Source organism: Oncorhynchus masou, chromosome 1, assembly GCF_036934945.1.
Source record: "Oncorhynchus masou masou isolate Uvic2021 chromosome 1, UVic_Omas_1.1, whole genome shotgun sequence".
Taxonomy (NCBI): domain Eukaryota; kingdom Metazoa; phylum Chordata; class Actinopteri; order Salmoniformes; family Salmonidae; genus Oncorhynchus; species Oncorhynchus masou.
Window position 1 is genome coordinate 20,114,703 of NC_088212.1, and position 18,324 is coordinate 20,133,026.

The 18,324-nt window shown below is 42.8% G+C and overlaps 1 protein-coding gene across 2 annotated transcripts; it reads left to right on the forward strand.

Moving 5' to 3' along the window:
* Positions 1 to 491: 491 nt before the first annotated feature.
* LOC135529230 (Rieske domain-containing protein-like) lies at positions 492 to 9,476 on the forward strand. Of its 2 annotated transcripts, XM_064958106.1 has the most exons (4): positions 536 to 830; positions 2,654 to 2,869; positions 7,172 to 7,206; positions 7,508 to 9,476. In XM_064958106.1, the coding sequence occupies exons 2-4, from the start codon at positions 2,683 to 2,685 to the stop codon at positions 7,817 to 7,819; spliced, it is 534 nt and encodes a 177-aa protein (XP_064814178.1). In that variant the 5' UTR covers positions 536 to 830; positions 2,654 to 2,682; the 3' UTR covers positions 7,820 to 9,476. The 2 variants fall into 2 exon arrangements, with proteins under 2 accessions (XP_064814202.1, XP_064814178.1); XM_064958130.1 differs by lacking the exons at positions 7,172 to 7,206; positions 7,508 to 9,476 and adding an exon at positions 4,037 to 5,400 and having other exon boundaries at positions 492 to 830.
* Positions 9,477 to 18,324: the final 8,848 nt, after the last annotated feature.

Genomic DNA, 18,324 nt, shown 5'->3' on the forward strand with positions numbered 1-18,324 from the left:
GATATTGCACCTGCTAGCTCAATTGTTCATTGTATATTATCCATATATATACTTGTGCTCCCTCATGTACTTCCTGTATTGATTTGTTGTTAATAATAAAAAAAATATATATATATTTTTTTTTTAAAAGGGCGAGGGAGGAAGGAAAGATTTTTAAATGGACCGCCCTTGCCCGGAAATTTGTCAGTCGTTCATCCCACAAGGACTGTGTTTTCAGCCACCGGTAGCTTGTGGGCGCTTTATATGAGCTACAGTCAATTATGATTGCATGTCTACTTATATTAACTATAGAAGTGTAACGACCCTTCCATACGAGCATGCTTTGCGGCACAGTCGATAGCGTGCCGGACCTCGGGCTTCGAAGGTCGAGGGTTCGAGACCAGCTCCCTGCTGCTTCAGTCATTACATAATTATACACCTACTATATGATAGCTAGCAAATGAATGAGCTAACTAACGTTAGCCTGCCTAGCTGGAGGAAACATTTTTTCTTTCTACAATTTCCAAAAATGAGGCAAAATAAAACATCATTACTTTTACGAGACGTGTTTGTTCATTAGTAGCACAATTTCTAACTTATTTACATTCGTTTTTACATACAAAATGTATTTTGACTCCATATTGACGTTGAGGTTTTACGTTTTGACTTTTCTTAGCGGATGTACAATCATCGCGAATTGAATTATGGGGCGTTTCAGGCCCCGAAGTGAACATAATCGTACACTCGCAAACTCCATTAAAACGAGGGCTGAGGGGCTTACGTTGTAAACTTCCCTTGTTTGGACCGAAGACAGATATGCCGGTGGGGATTCCCCAAGGACATAAGGCAGGGTAAGTGGACAAAGAGTGTGTGTTTTATTTGAAACGCAGCCTAAATAGCCTACCTACAACTGGTAAAAAAAAAAGTTGTCACGACGTGCGTGCATGCGGCTCTCTCGCTTACGTGACTCAGCCAATAGCTGGAGCGCTCTCTCAACACACACACACACACACACACACACACACACACACACACACACACACACACACACACACACACACACACACACACACACACACCTCCGCCCCCCCCCCATCCAATCACTCAACAACAACCTGCTCACTGCCTGACCGCCATCAGCAGGTTTTCAAAGTAGACCAATTTTTAGTCCACACCGGAGTCGTGGTCAGATGACTGCTTTAAAAAGAAAACACAGTTCTCATCTAGAACAGGGAATTTGTGGTAATGCCATTAGATTGATGGCATTTTGGAAATATGAAAAACACGTGACTGATTCAGGTTATACAATTACAGCGCGGTATGAAACATAATAAAACATGTTTCCATTGGGGATGCTATTAAATGTAACACCAAACATTGGCACGCCAGCGGCTCAGTCAGAACAAAGATTGTATATTATATTGACAAGATATTCAAGTAACAATCCCCAAATTCTTGGACCGTGACATCCCTGCAGCCTCTTCAAAGGATTAGTCCACTGAGACAGGTGCAAATCATACAGGTGTCTTATGTGCCTTTTTTTTTTACTACTATTTGCGACTGCTCGACTAAAAAAATTTAATGTTTTCAGTACAGACCTCTTTTGTTATACAGTAGGGTATTCCATATAAGGCACCCCGACCTTATGAAAGTTGCACAGTTTACCCTTAATCTTGCAATAAATTAAATCTATTGATACATAACTTGATATTTCTGCCATCCATTTGACAGGATAATCAACCTTTCAATTAATTGCAATGCATTTCTTAGCCGCTATAAATGCTAGGTTACACAGTTTGTAAGTCTCCAGTATAAACATTTCCAGCAAACAAAAACAGGGAGAAGGGATCATCTGTATACATGCTGAGATAAAAGATCATACTCTTTCCAGGAATTCAGATAGTTGTTACAAGATATGCAAATATGTACGCCGATATTCCTTCTTAATTCGCTCAATAACTTTGCGGAAAAGGGTTTATTGGTTCTCTTGCTACAAAAAATGGTTTGGGGCTAGTTTTCAAGCCTTGTGGGCTGTTTTGAGAAGGATTGGGCTATATTTTTTTTAGCTTGCCCTGGCAAACCTGAGTGGCGTGTTTGTAATGCAAGATGGAGGAGACTCGGAGATCCGGAGCCTTCAACCGCAAGGGGGCATTGACATGGTCATTGAAATGCATTACATCCGCCAGAACATAATGTGCTTATGGGTAACGTGAACAAGGCTTAACATGCAACACAAATTGTGGAGCCTGCCAGAGTGCTTGATGAATGCTAATCTCGGTTACCCATAAGTAAAATTCTAGCGAAAATTGTACTTTAGCCATTTATATGTGAATCTGTCTATGAGGGATTAGATGCATGGTTGTGCTTAGAAAATGTGAGATTACAGTGATCTTTATTTATTTTTTGAAGTCTTTATTTAACTAGGCAAGTCAGTAAAGAACCAATTCTTATTTTCAATGATGGCCTATGAACAGTGGGTTAACTGCCTTGATCAGAGACAGAATGACAGATTTTTACCTTGTCAGCTCAGGGATTCGATCTTGCAGCCTTTTGGTTACTAGTCCAACGCCCTAACCACTAGGATACCTGCCGCCCCTTTAGTTTAAACCTAGTTCAGGTTGATGTTAAAACATACACACACACACAAACTACTAAATGTTTATCTCTCTCCCAGGAGTGCATCTACGTTTGGAAGTTGTCAATATGTTCTCTGAGGAAGAGCAGATATCCCCTACATCCTCCTCTTCATCGCCACCTCCATCCTCCCACTTCATCGGGAGGAAAGAAGACGTTGTCCAGGCCAAGCGTGTCACCAAGCTGGTGGGCGGGAGGGACGTGCTGGTTCTGTGCCACCAGGGCAAGCTCCACGCCATGGACATGCGCTGCTACCGTAAGGATCGGGTCATGGGTGTGTGCAAAATGGATGTTGGGGATAGTTGTGTATTTATTTTCTGGGTGAGAGAGCGACACATTTTTTTTTTCATGATGTCGTAGTTTCCTAAGTCAAAGTTTGTACCAACAGATGTAGCCAATTGAATAGCCTATGATTATAGAATATGCATAAATGCATCCTCCAATTGCAACATCTCCCTATGCCCACACATGTTGTCTAAAGAAAATGTTATATTTTTAATATCCTCAAATACCAAGTTAGGCATAGGCTACCTCATTTCAAAATAGGCCATCATCACTGTCAATGGTGAATGATAATTCTTCATATTTTACCAGTGAAACATCCCAACTGCATCTCCGTGCCAATCATTTGGTTGTTCTCAATTAGTTTCATGGTAATATGCATTTAGATCTCCTTGAATTACTGTTTCATGAGCGAACTAGAGCAGATGGTGTTAACAAACTAATAGCCTTTCTTCCATTTTGTTATAATACAAACATACATCTTGCCAAGTGGTGCGTTCTGTTGAGTTTTGGCACATGAGAAAAAAAGTGACTTCAGCTATCCATCCTAAAATATAGTTCGAAATGAGGTGGTTTAGGTGTAACAGTAACGTTATAGGCCTACTATGCTATGGTATTACTGTATATTAAGTTTTCTTATGCAATCATTATGCGATCTTGCAAGACATAGATTCAGCTTTGCTCTAACTTCTGCATAAAGATCCCTCAGCGCTCACAACAGGCAACCTCTGACAAAAGTCCCTCTACTTCTATTTGAGGTGGAAATTATGAATCGGACACCTTATCGATAACAACAGCTCGTGGTCCTCCTGGAATCAGAAGTTTGTTTTTAATCAATGGAGGAACATAGTCAGAGAAATGCTGATGAATGTCTTGCTCAAGCTGTGTATGCCACTAGCTCACCTCCGATGCTCACAGGCAATGTGTATTGGAAGAGATTTCTGAATGTTCTTTTCCCAGCATACACCCCTCCAACCAGACATGCTTTATCTACTAATTTGCTGGATGCAGAGTTCAACAGAGTTCATGTAGGTCAAGCAAATCATAGAGAAAGTAGACTGTATTGCAATAATCTCTGATGGGTGGTAAAATGTTCATGGGCAAGGAATAAATAACTACATCATCTCCACCCCTCAACCAGTAATCTACAAGAGCACAGAAACGAGGGACAACAGACCCACCGGTCTCTACATTGCAGATGAGCTGAAGGCAGTCATCAATGACCTTGGACCACAGAAGGTATTTGCACTGGTGACAGACAATGCTGTGAACATGAAAGCTGCTTGGTCTAAAGTGGAGGAGTCCTACCCTCACATCACACCCATTGGCTGTGCTGCTCATGCATTGAATCTGCTCCTCAAGGACATCATGGCACTGAAAACAATGGATACAAGAGAACCAAGAAAATGATTAGGTATGTCGGTCATCAAGTTATAGCTGCAAACAAAGTGAGATGAAAATAGCACCACATTGAAGAAGCCCAGCAACACCCGTTGGGGTGGAGTCTCTCCAAGAAATGGCCAATCACAGTCTAGCGATATGGACAGCCCCATCAAGAGGATCCTCCTGGATGATGTATTTTTGGAGAGAGTGGTAAGCAGCCTGAAACTCCTGAAACCTATAGCAGTAGCCATTGCAAGGATTGAGGGAGACAATGCCATCCTGTCTGATGTTCAGACTCTGCTTGCAGATGTAAGAGAATAAATCCATACTGCCCTGCCCACTTCACTGTTGCTCCAAGCAGATGAAACTGCAGTTCTGAAATACATCAAAAAGTGTGACGACTTCTGCTTGAAGCCCATACACACCGCAGCATACATGTTGGACCCCAAGTATGCTGGCAAGAGCATCCTGTCTGGTGCAGAGATCAACAAGGCCTATGGTGTCATCACTACCGAGTCTCGCCACCTTGGCCTGGATGAGGGCAAGGTTCTTGACAGTCTGGCGAAGTACACTTCCAAGCAAGAGCTTTGGGATGGAGATGTTTGCACGACTGCCATATTGCATATCTCATCAGCCACCTGGTGGAGGGGACTTTGTGGATCTGAGGCTATTTCCCGTTGCCTCCATCATCCTCCAAATCCCACCAACATCAGCTGCCTCAGAGTACAACTGGTCCTTGTTTGGGAACACACACACCAAAGCACGCAACAGGCTGACCAATACAAGGTTTGAAAAATTGGTTGCTATCCAGGCAAATTTGAGTCTTTTTGAGCCTGACAATGAGCCATGCTCAACAAGGTTGGAAAGTGACAGTGAAGATGAGGCCTCAAGAGTCTGATGTTCAAGAGGTGGATATTGAGGAGGTCCAGGGAGAAGACATGGAAACCTGAGAGGATACAAACAACGCTTTAGTTTCAGAATTTTACAGATGTATGTAGAAAATGTTTTTGGGAGATGTGATGGATCATTGGGGATCATTCAATATTCCCTTTCTTTTGTTGTTCAGTGGAATCATCCCATGTGAAGAGTCAATTAATTTAATTAAAGTTCAATTCATAACTACATTGTTTATTTTTTCATTTCTATTTGAAGGATTTAATCATTTGCAATTGTCTACTTATGATAAGGTAAAAGGTTTGTTTCTGTCTCCATATGATATGGTAAATGTATCCAATGCAAAAAACATATATATTTAAATGGTATAAATATTAATTCCCATATATTCCCACGGAAAGTTTCCACCTCTGAATTTTCCCTCAAATGTGCAACCCTCGTCTCAACCAATAGCCCATACAGGCTAAATATCCCAAGCAGGGGTACAGCAACTTCTTGAGAGGGTCAGGCACCTTGGGCTTTATGGTGACCCCTCTGGTTTGGGTGTCCTCGGCAGGATGGTGTCGCCCACTTTGGCCATTCTGATTGGCCAGAGTGGTCAAGCCTCCAATGGGCCTCTGCAGTGCACATGTAACAGTATAGCTTCCGTCCTTCTCCTCACCCCTACCTGGGCTCACACATCAACAACTGCCTCCCACGAAGCGTCGTTACCCATCGCTCCACAAAAGCTACGGCCGTTGCAGAGCAAGGGGAACAACTACTTCAAGGTCTCAGAGCGAGTGACGTCACCGATTGAAACGGTATTAGCGCGCACCCTGCTAATAAGCTAGCCATTTCACATCGGTTGCACACATGTAGCTTATAGTTCTTCATCATTCTTACCACCGCCAGAGAAGACAAGGAAGAAACCACCATGTACCTCTAGGCTGCTAAACATATTTATTTGGTTTGTCATTCTATTGTTTTTCATTTTAGTGGTAATTAAAGAGAATGTATTTATAATTTATCCAAATACCTTTTCCAGAAATAGTTTTACCAGCTGTGTGTATTCTCATATTGAAAAAAGTGAGGAAGCACCGCTCCTCCGCACTCCGGCAGTACTACACCCCTGGTTGGGAAAAGGAATAGATTGGGGCTAGAAAAAATTCCACTCCTCCAAACCAACATTCCCCATGTTTTACGATGGACAGTATATCAGATGACCTTTTAAAAGCAGCACAATAAAGTCATTATTAGGATTCGCCCAATAATGGAGTAAAGGAGCCTGACCTTACTATAGTCCAAGGACCTTACATGTTCTGTTTTAGGGGTGAATTGGCTCTGGTAGCCAAAACAGCCAGATACTCCATTTAAACATGAATCGATTCTCAATTGCGGTGCGGTTCTAGAAACATAAAATCCTCTACTTTCATATCGCAAAAAAATTATTTCACAAATGCAAAATATACAGTTTTAACATTTGCAGCCAACAGTATTTTCCTGTGACAACATGTTTGTCGTGTCCGTCTTCCATTTAGCCTACACACAGGTGTTAGGCGACAGCTAATTAGTTTAGGTAGTCGACTCTGTTCTCCGTAAACAAGCGAAGTAACAAGAAAATATGGCCGTGTGGGAACCCTAACCCTATAAAAGTGTGTTGTAATTTAACCTTTTTTTAAATGTATTATTTATTGTGATATAAAAATGTCTGAATTAAATAAAATAAAAAAATGTAAATAGAATATTGTAGAAAGAAGGGTCAAGACATTTTATTTTTTGTCGTTTGGCTTGTTTTTGAGAAACTTACCTCAGCCGCTATTCACTTCATTGCTCTTTGTGTGGTATCAGGCCACGCAAAAGACATGAACAAGCTCCAAAAACACCCAAATACGTCCTTTTAGAAACAGACATGCTCTCAGTATAGTGATGTAAGTTGTTGGATGTTAGCGTCTATGAATAGGCTATACTATCTATCCCTGACACTGAATTCCAGTGGTGTTGTACTGTCTTATCTTGCCAGATACCGGTGGACCACTGCAGGAGGGAGATATCGAGGTCAGTCGTCTGATTTCTATTTGACCTACTACTTGTTCCACACTGTCCTCATGAATCCTGTGCTTTACCAGGAATCCCAGGCTCTTTCTCCATTGTGTCTCCTCAATTCCTTGCCTCATCAAAACGCAGTGGAGGAAAGTGTCAGACGGGAGGGATCTTCTCCATTGAATTTTGAAAAGGGAGCCAGGACAGACAGTTGAGAAGAGCCCCACTCTTTTCTCTCATTCCTACAGCTCATTCTCATAGCTAAACAATCTTTTGTGTTTTTCTGTTTGTTTGTTTGTTTCTCTGATGTGCCCAGGAGTTTGATGGGCGGATGTGCATCGTGTGTCCGTGGCATAAGTACAAGATCACACTGGCAGAAGGCGAGGGGCTGTACCAGGCGGTGAACCCCTCGGCTACACCCCCTAAACCCACCTGGCGCTCCAAAGGGGTCAAACAGAGGGTTCACCAGGTCACAGAGGTCAACAGGGATGTGTATGTCACATTTAATGACTCGCCGGACACCATTGACTCTGACTTCTACCAGACAGAAAGATACAGGGCCACTATAAATAAGGCCCAGCCCAAGACAAAGAAATTACTCGAGAAGGTGACGAGCAGGAAAGTGTAAGGATTTGGGCCATTTTGGTTGGGGGAAAACCTCTAGTGATACTAAATGTGTCTTTCGTTAGCACCGTGGAATAGTAAAAGGGTTGTGCAGGTACAATATGGACTAAGTACTTCCCTATCAGCAGCTCAAAGTGTAATCTCTGGGTTATCCGTTCATATCCTCCAGTGCACTAACTGAGCTCAATCTCAATCTTTTCCAAGTTTTCACATTTGTACACACTTAAATATGTGTTTAAAGATTTTCTGTTTTTCTACAGGTGCAGTCTTCCTATATTTCTTCAGTTTTGTTTGACTTGTAATGCCTGCGTCTATACAGCAAATGTCTTAAAGAACAAAAGCAGAACTAGTTAACATTTGTGTCTTTTATTTTATACAAAAGATAGTGGTTAAGTGATTTAAAGATGTTTGGAGGTTAACCTCACTGGAGGAATATTACTGGATGAACCGAGACAGGCCTACAGTCATGAAGATAGACGGGTGACGAACATCAGAGCTATAGATGACACACAATGTTTGGTCTCAGTTCAGCAGACAGAACGAAGGCAAGAGATTTTCCAGGTGGTGCAGATATTCACAGCTGTCTGTGGCCAAAACAGAAGGACAGAGAGATGAGAGGTTGTGTGGAAAAACAGGTGAGCTAGCACTGATACCCTACACAGTCACAGTATCAAGAAGAAGCCTTGCACAGAATTAGTGTGAAATGTTGTTCATCGCAGTGCCTGAAGATCATTACAGCGATCCGATTGACTTCAGCATTCCCTCCAGTTTCCCACTCTTATCCAGCGCTTTTACGTCACTGCTCCCACCAACACACTTCTTACCGACGAACACCCGTGGCACCTTCACACACACACACACACACACACACACATTCATATGAATTATAAGGATTAATATGTTTTTCAATCAATGTAGGAATTTGATCATGATGGTATCAACATTGCAAAGTATCAGATTGTTTTCATTTCCCTAATGTACTGTTTCGCTGACAATTCAATGGGAAATCAGTGGGGGGCTACAGTAGCCCACTGAAATGAATGGATTTAAAGTTTGTGCACACGGTTGTGTCGAACTGTATGCTTTCCGGTGGATTCCCATTAATTTCAATGGGAGGCAATCCGCACCACTGCAACTCACCTGCCAGACTAGCACAGTGTTTTGGATTCGTCCAGTTTGTGCATTGCTTTTCTGTGTGGTATCAGACACGTAAATAGATAAACCACAGAATAAGTTTCTAATGTGTAGCATGATTATTTTTGTTCCGATGCTGTACATAAATTGAGAAGACTACTTAACATTTACCTTACAGCAATGTAATGATTCAGTCGCGGCGTTAGGCGCGCTTCAAACCCCTTTTGCGCAACTCCTGCCCGCCTTTCTGAACATGGCTCATTTGCTGAGTCACTGTGACTGACAGTGGCAAGACTAATATTAAAGTATGAATACACTAACAAAATTAGGCTACTTCTATGTACTTTGAAGGGTTGCCATATACGAATAAATGTTTTATATGGCTCCTCCTGGGGGGAAGCCATATAAATCCTACAATGTGATTTTTCTGGATTTCTTTTCTCATTTTGTCTGTCATAGTTGAAGTGTACCCATGATGAAAATTACAGGCCTCTCTCATCTTTTGAAGTGGGAGTACTTGCACAATTGATGGCTGACTAAATACTTTTTTGCCCCACGGTACATGGTGTGTAGTCCATTCAAATTGAATAGGTGTGCTTTTCACATGCAGATAATCTGTTGATTTAGTGTCTAGCGAGCAAGAGGGTATTTTATTAACTGATGATACGTATAATGATACGTATAATACGTATCATTGGACTGATAATACAACACACAATTCAAAAGATGACAAGATAAGGTACCATATTGTCTACATGACAGGCTCACCATCATGTAAAACGATATAATTGACAGAGGCTATTTTCCTCTTCATACAAGGATTTTATGTGTTTCAGTTCTTTGAAGGGAACACCACAGTATATCTCACTTGCTCAGGAAGGGCAGCAAATGTCATAGAATTGCCCAGAATATAGTTCACACATCTCTCCTGTGCTCGTCTTTTAGACAGAGGCTGAATGTGTGATAGCAACTGGTGTGTGACGAGGGACTAGAGGCCAGTAGTACTAAATAGAGGTTACAGAGAAAGGATTTAGAGGAAGTTAAGTTTTGAAGAAATGTATTACTTTTGGCATGCAGTTTTCTTTGAGTGAGTAAGTGAAGTTTAGATGGTGAATTAGGTGTCATGACACGAGCAATGCACCAGGGAGCGATCTTACTGTTGAAATGAGTACAGTACTCTGTCGTACTGTAGCCTTCTCCATTTGTGTATTTCTATTCAGTGTACAGTCCTCACATTTTGCTACATTATTTATTTATTATTCTACAGATCTACACAACCTTATCCACATTTTCACAGTGAAAGAAAAAAATATATAACTTCTTGATTGCGTGTGTCTTCCCACCCCAGCATTGGTGAAATCACCTTTGGCATCCATGACAGCTGTGAATCATTTTGAATAATATTCTACCAACTTTGCACGACTCTTAGGGCAACAGATGTCCATTGTATTTGTCTAAATCTGGTTGTAAATCATTGATTTAAGATTACATTTTCAGTATGATGGGGGGGTATCTAGCCTTAATCAACATCCACAGCTTCCAGGGTGTAATGGCAGAACTGCTCAGGGATTCAAAACAGTAACCTAGTAACTGGCCCAATGCTCTTAAACGCTAGGCTACCTGCCACCCCTACAGTCCAACTGAGAAAATAATATGCTAAGCATAATAGTTTGACTTTACAGTTGACCAAGAGATTAGGGAACTCAGTGTGCATTCTAGGTTCATGTTGATAGAACACAGAAAGCTCACATTATACCTAATGATGCTATTCATCATTTTAATTAAACAAGTTTGCCAAGTTAGGCTTTTTCAAGGTCTTCCTTATGCAGTTTGAACACATTTGCACACAGATCAAGGAGGCAGGCTATTGAGGCCAATAGCACTCCAATGAAAAACTCCTGTTTCCTTTCACCATCTACCACCTCGCTCTCTCACGCCACCTCCATCCCCAATCCTAGCCCCTGGGACTAAACTGCTGCAGCTTGCTTACGGTATGTTGATCTGACCACCACATCTGGGACTTTGGCATGGCGGAAATAAGCTCCAGCAACATGCCTGAGGGACTGACTTAAAAAGAGGAATGAAGGACAGACAGAAAAAGTGGTGAGGGAGGGAAGAGAGAGCACATGTGAATGTGTGTCTTCATGCTTACTGTTGACTGATGACTGGTCACAGCATTTGCTGATCCCTTTAGGGGGGGATTGAGTGACAGGCCAACAGATGTACTGCTGCATTTTTATCAGGGGTGTCATGCACCCAAAAAACTGAAGGGGTAAAAAAATCCACATGGATGGCTGTTTTCTTGGGGGAGAATTGTGCTTTCAAACACCCGAAATAGCTTTTTCCTGCAATCTAGAACCATAATCCTTGTGTTTAAAAAAATGTCTATCTTTTCTGCACATCTAAGCATACTTCTTGAGCTGTCTGTATCCTTCTGACTGGTGGTTATTTTTTTTAAAGAAGCTAAATTACTCTTCTTTGAATCTCTGCTAAAATCTGTGTAAAAGATGGAAAGGAATGTGAGTCTTATTCAGTACATTTAGTAGTTGCTTGCTTTTCTAATGTATACCAACATTGCCAGCACACATGCTAGCTAAGATAGTTAGACAAGCTAGCTACTCTAACTTGATTGATAACCTGAAAAGGCTTCTTTGTAGCTAGTTATGAGGTTGGGAGATTGGGAAACTATCTGGCCTAGCTAAAGCAAACTTCATAAAATTGCTAGCTGGCTAGTAGTATTACAGAGAAACAACAAAAATCTATAAATGAATCTGTTTTTATTTTTACAGGACAAATCGTTGGGGGCACATTCCCCTGTGACACCTCTGATTATTATCACTGGTGTGGTAGGTTCATGGTGAGTGGGTTGTAGCCTGGCAGGGGAAGGGAGTTGAAGAGAGTCAGGTATGTTGGTGATTGTATTGATGATATGAGCAGAGGTTCGGGTCCGGACAGGAATATAGAGAAGACATGCTAACTAACCACATTACACACATATGGCACAGGCTCTTCTCACTCCTTGTATTTAAATACTAAACAGCACTTCTAACACACCATATCTGCCCCCTCTCCTGTTTACTGTACCCATCCTGTGTCCTACTGAGCAGTCAGCTCCCCATTGTGTTCCTCGATCTTGTTACTCCTGGTAATCTGTTTAATTTCAGTCTTTTAGACTGTCCATGGCATATGTAGAATTCACAGGAGACTAGTGAGGTGAGGACGGTTAATAACAAATTATGGAACGGAGTGAATGGAATGGTATTAAACACATGGAAACCAGGTGTTTGATGTGTTTGATACCATTCCATTTATTTCGTTTCAGACATTTCTATGAGCTCGTCCTCCCCAATTAACCTGCCACTAGCCACTTATGGTGGCCCTATAGGTAGTTTTGGCCAGTAAAACTGGAACCAGACATTGACATTCCTGACAGACTAGCCAGAGCGCACACTATATTTGGTGACCAAAGACCACTGCTTGTCACAGGAAACATCTCCTCGATTCTTCTATTCACCCCCCATACACACAGACTATATGCTAATTATGCCCATTATTTTAATGTGTGTTTGAGAATGTTATTTGTGTACTACATTGAATGCTGATGAGTTGAAGACAACTTGTTAGACATAACCCACTGAGCACAAGATATTGAAAATACATATTTTGGAAAATACGTCCTTTCAACATATTGTGCTCAGTGGGTTATGTCTAACAAGTTATGCCTTGATAGTCACCTGTAGTAGAGTGCTTTGTAGAAGTTGCTATTTGTGGTGAAGTTGTCCTGCTCTCCTGTGCTAGTACTTTTTAGATAAGAATTAGTACTTCTTGTGTTCCTCTCTGTTACAACCTGGCATACCCGTTTTACTGCTATGTGGAGCAACTGCTGAGATATGTAGACTGAGATGCGTGCGCACACACACGTTATGTTCTTCTATCCTCGTGGGGACCTCAAATGTATTTCCATTCAAAATCCTATATTCCTTAACACCAAACCTAATCCTTACCCTAACCCAATCCCTAAACCTAACTCCTAACCCCTAAACCTAACAACTAATTCCCCCCACACATGCACGAGGAAAAACGGTATTTTTACAAAGAAAATAATAAACAAAGAGCTGATTTGGCTTTCAGGCATTGATTAATTGATTCATTATATTCATAAGTCACCTTGTCCGAGAGAGATTTACATAGTTGTCAAAATGTCACACCAGGGTAAGCCTACACAAAACACAGCCCTTATTTTAAGTGTTTCTAAAATCCCGTAAGGGAAAAATGAATGGTGGAAAAACAATTGGAACCATTTCCCTGTTTGACCGCTAGGTTTAATTGGTATTATGACACATCCACTTCGGGGCTCTATACTGTACATTTTAAAGTGAAAAATCTGAGTTTCAGCATCACTGTTACCATGGAATTTCCCATGCCAGACCTGGGTTGAGGGTTCAAACAGTATTTGAAACTTAGCACTAGTTGTGCCTGATTGAGCCTGTCAGGCTTAGTGGATGAATAGAACCCCTGTCCACCTGGCACTCCAGGCAGGCTCAAGCACATGCACGATTTGAACCATAGTCTGTTGTGTGTGAAAATGTCGAGGGGCGGAGGAAGTCACTCGAATGCAGTGTAAGTGTTTTTCACTTTCCAGTTTTTCCACTTGTTATGTAATCCCACACTGGCTGGTTGACAGCCCATTGGAGTCTGCTCACGTGCATGGAGACTAGGGGGTGGGGGAATATAGCTATAGGAGATACTATATAGGGGCAATGACAGAGTGGGAGAGATTAAGTTTGGGCAGCCAGGGTTTTTCTTCTGGTTGGGAAAATGTGTATGTAAAGTATATTGTGCATATTTTGTGTATGCCTATGTGTGACTAAATATGTGCTTGTATGAGGGATTGTGTGTGGGAGAGTGAGGAAAACATAATAGTAGAGATTGATATTTCACCCCAGGTCCCTACTGGGTCGGAAGTCCACCACCCTGACACCAGCCCAGGATGTATTCCTCAATTGCTATGTCCCTTAGTGCAGAGACACACTCTCTCACAATCACTCAATTTATCTATTGTTTTCTCTCTCTCTCGTTCTCGTTCTCGTTCTCTCTCTCTCTTTCTCGTTCTCTCTGCTGGGCCTATAGGCGGTTGAGGCTTTCAACAGTCTGTTCCCACATTGGGATAGAGTACAGGCTGTGGGAGATAACATGGTTAATGGAGAACATGATAACCACGTTGGCATTCTGTGTGCAGCTGCACACGTGTGTATCTACTTCCTTATAGTGTGGCTTAGGGAGAATGCATGCTGCTGCATGTGGGTCTAAAATTGTCCTTTTGCATGTACCGGATATTTTTACATTTTTACATTTAAGTCATTTAGCAGACGCTCTTATCCAGAGCGACTTACAAGTTAATTTTTACCTTTATTTAACCAGGCAAGTCAGTTAAGAACACATTCTTATTTTTCAATGACGGCCTGGGAACAGTGGGTTAACTGCCTGTTCAGGGGCAGAACGACAGATTTGTACCTTGTCGGCTCGGGGGTTTGAACTCACAACCTTCCGGTTACTAGTCCAACGCTCTAACCACTAGGCTACCCTACCCTGGATCTTTGTGTGTGCATGCATTCACAGAACAAATATGACTGAGCGAGTTTTAGACATGTGTATTGTATTTAGGTTAGTCCTGTATGTACACATCTCAGTAGGCTGCTGAGGGGAGAACAGCTCATAATAATGTCCGGAATGGAGCAAATGGAATGGCATCAAATACCTGGAAACCATGTGTTTGATGTATTTGATACCATACCACTTATTCTGCTCCAGTCATTAAAACAAGCCCATTCTCTCCAATTTAAGGTGCCACCAACCTCCTGTGGTACACATGTACATACTTACTGCATATGTATCAGTGGAGGCTGGTGGGAGGAACTATAGGAGGATGGGCTCATTGTAATGGCTGGAATATAATAAATGGAATGGCATCAAACACATAGAAACCACGTTTGACTTCATTCCACCTTTTCCAGTCCCGCCATTACAATGAGCCCGTCTTCCCGCTCCTCCCACCAGCCTCCACTGATATGTATAGGTTCGTTTGTGCACACACAACCATGTACACCACATACTTCACCCCTGTTTGTGATTTCAATCATGAGCGTGTGAATATTTTCCTGCCCATGCATTGAGTGTCAAACAATTCCAACACGTTATACCACAACCTCATAACTACCATATTACACAGATACACTATTGAACATAACACCACAAATTCACAAAAATGGTGCTGGAGGGAATAGCAGCTTTTTTACAGGCTCCTGACCAATTGTGCTATGTTGTGTATTTTTTTTACTTATCTTAACAGCTATCACTAACATTGATTTGGATGAGGACTTCTACTTCAATGAGTCAGAGTCAAAGGACATATTGATTAACCCGGACCAGGCCCAAATCCCCGACACTCAGAGAAGAAGGCGCTATAGAGCCCGGCGTGCAGGATACCTGAAGAGACTACTCGGAGAGTAGATAAACAGCCCCTACGCTCCATTCTATTGGCGAACATGCAATCACTGGAGAATAAATTGGATGAGCTCTGCTCGAGACTATCCTATCAACGTGATCTAAAGAACTGTTTCTCAGCGGCCAAAAGTTTGGACACACCTACTCATTCAAGGGTTTATATTTATTTTGACTATTTAATACATTGTAGAATAATAGTGAAGAAATCAAAACTATGAAATAACACATATGGAATCATGTAGTAACCAACACATTGTTAAAAAAAATCAATATATATTTGAGATTTTTCAAAGTAGACATCCTTTGCCTTGATGACAGCTTTGCTCACTCTTGGCATTCTCTCAAACAGCTTCACCTGGAATACTTTTCCAACAGTCTTGATGGAGTTCCGTCATAAGCAAAGAAGAAAATTCTCATCCAGAGGCGGCGGTCCTAGTGGCCAGTAATTTTAATGCAGGAGAACTGAAATCCGGTTGACCTCATTTCTACCAGCATGTCACCTGTGCAACTGGAGGTGAAAACTTTTACTTCACACACAGAGACGCATACAAAGCTTACCCTTGCCCTCCATTTGGCAAATCTGACCAATACTCTATCCTCCTGATTCCTGCTTACAAGCAAAAACTCAAACAGGAAGTACAGATGATGCGCTGAAAACGGAAGAGGTCCAATGAAGCAGATGCTAAGCTTCAGGATTGTTTCGCTAGCAGAGACTGGAATATGTTCCAACACGATTAATCCGATGGTATTGAGGAATTTACCACAAATCACCGGATTCCTTAATGAGTGCATCGACAACTTCGTCCCCACAGCGTCCGTACGTACATATCCCAACCAGAAGGCATGGATTACAGGCAACATCCGCACTGAGCTAAAGGGTTGCCACTTTCAGGTAAAGGGACACTAATCTGGACTCTCATAATAAATCCTCCTACGCCCTCTGACAAACCATCAAACAGGCAAAGCGTCAATACAGGACCAAGCTCGAATCCTACTACACTGGTTCTGATACTCATCGGATGTGACAGGGATTGCAAACTATCATGGATTGCAAAGAGAATCCCAGCTGCGAGATGTCCAGTGACGCGAGCCTACCAGATGAGCTAAATAGGTCTATGCTCAAGTAACACTGAACCTTGCATGAGAGCACCAACTGTTTCGGAAGACTGTGATCACGCTCTCCATAGCCGATGTAAGACCGTTAAACAGGTTAACATTCACACGGCCGCAGGACCAGACGGATTACAAAGACGCGTACTCGGAGCATGCGCTGACCAGCGGGCAAGTGTCTTCACTGACATTTTCAACCTCTCCCTTACCCAGTCTGTAATACCTACACGCGCTAACCAAGGTTGCCAGGTACACGGTGTTTCCTCCGGCACATTGGTGCGGCTGGCTTCCTGGTTGGATGTGTGCTGTGTTAAGAAGCAGTGCGGCTGGTTGGGTTGTGTATTGGAGGACGCATGACTTTCAACCTTCGTCTCTCCCAAGCCCGTACGGGAGTTGTAGCGATGAGACAAGATAGTAGCTACTACAACATTTGGATACCACGAAAATGGGGAGAAAAAGGGGTAAAAATAAAAAAATAAAAAAATAAAATATAAACAGTCTGTTGGCCTTTAGAAACGTTTTTTCAGTCTGTCGGTCCCCGCTTTGATGCACCTATACTGACCTTGCCTTCTGGATGATGGCGGGGTGAACAGACAGTGGCTCGGGTGGTTGTTGTCCTTGACAATGTTTTTGGCCTTCCTGTGACATCGGGGGGTGGAGGTGCCCTGGAGGGCAGGTAGTTTGCCCCCGGTGATGCGTTGTGCAGACCACACTACCCTCTGGAGAGGCGTACCAGGCGGTGATACAGCCCGCCAGGATGCTCTCGATTGTGCATCTGTAGAAGTTTGTGTGTTTTTGGTGACAAGCCGAATTTCTTCAGCCTCATGAGGTTGAAGAGGCGCTGCTGTGCCTTCTTCACCACGCTGTCTGTGTGGGTGGACTATTTCAGTTTGTCCATGATGTGTACGCCGAAGAACTTAAAACATTCAAATTTCTCCACTACTGTCCCGTCGATGTGGATAGGGGGCTGCTCCCTCTGCTGTTTCCTGAAGTCCACGATCATCTTCTTTGTTTTGTTGACATTGAAAGTGAGGTTATTTTTCTGACACCACACTCCGAGGGCCCTCACCTCCTCCCTGTAGGCCGTCTCGTCATTGTTTGTAATCAAGCCTACCACTGTTGTGTCGTCTGCAAACTTGATGATTGAGTTGGAGGCGTGCATGGCGACGCAGTCATGGGTGAACAGGGAGTACAGGAGAGGTCTGAGAACGCACCCTTGTGGGCCCCAGTGTTGAGGATCAGTGGGGTGGTGATGTTACCTACCCTCACCACCAGGGGGCGGCCCGTCAGGAAGTCCGGGACCCAGTTGCACAGGGCTGGGGCTCGAGCTTAAGTTTGGAGGGTACCATGGTGTTAAATGCTGAGCTGTAGAACAGCATTCTTACATAGGTATTCCTCTTGTCCAGATGGGTTAGGGCAGTGTGCAGTGTGGTTGCAATTGCGTCGTCTGTGGACCTATTGGTGCGGTAAGGAAATTGGAGTGGGTCTAGGGTGTCAGGTAGGGTGGAGGTGATATGGTCCTTGACTAGTCTCTCAAAGCACTTCATGATAACGGAAGTGAGTGCTACGGGGCAATAGTCATTTAGCTCAGTTACCTTTGCGTTCTTGGGAACAGGAACAATGCTGGCCCTCTTGAAGCATTAGGGAACAGCAGACTAGGATAGGGATTGATTGAATATGTCCGTAGACACACCAGCCAGTTGGTCTGCGCATGCTCTGAGGACGCAACTGGGGATGCCATCTGGACCGGCAGCCTTGCGA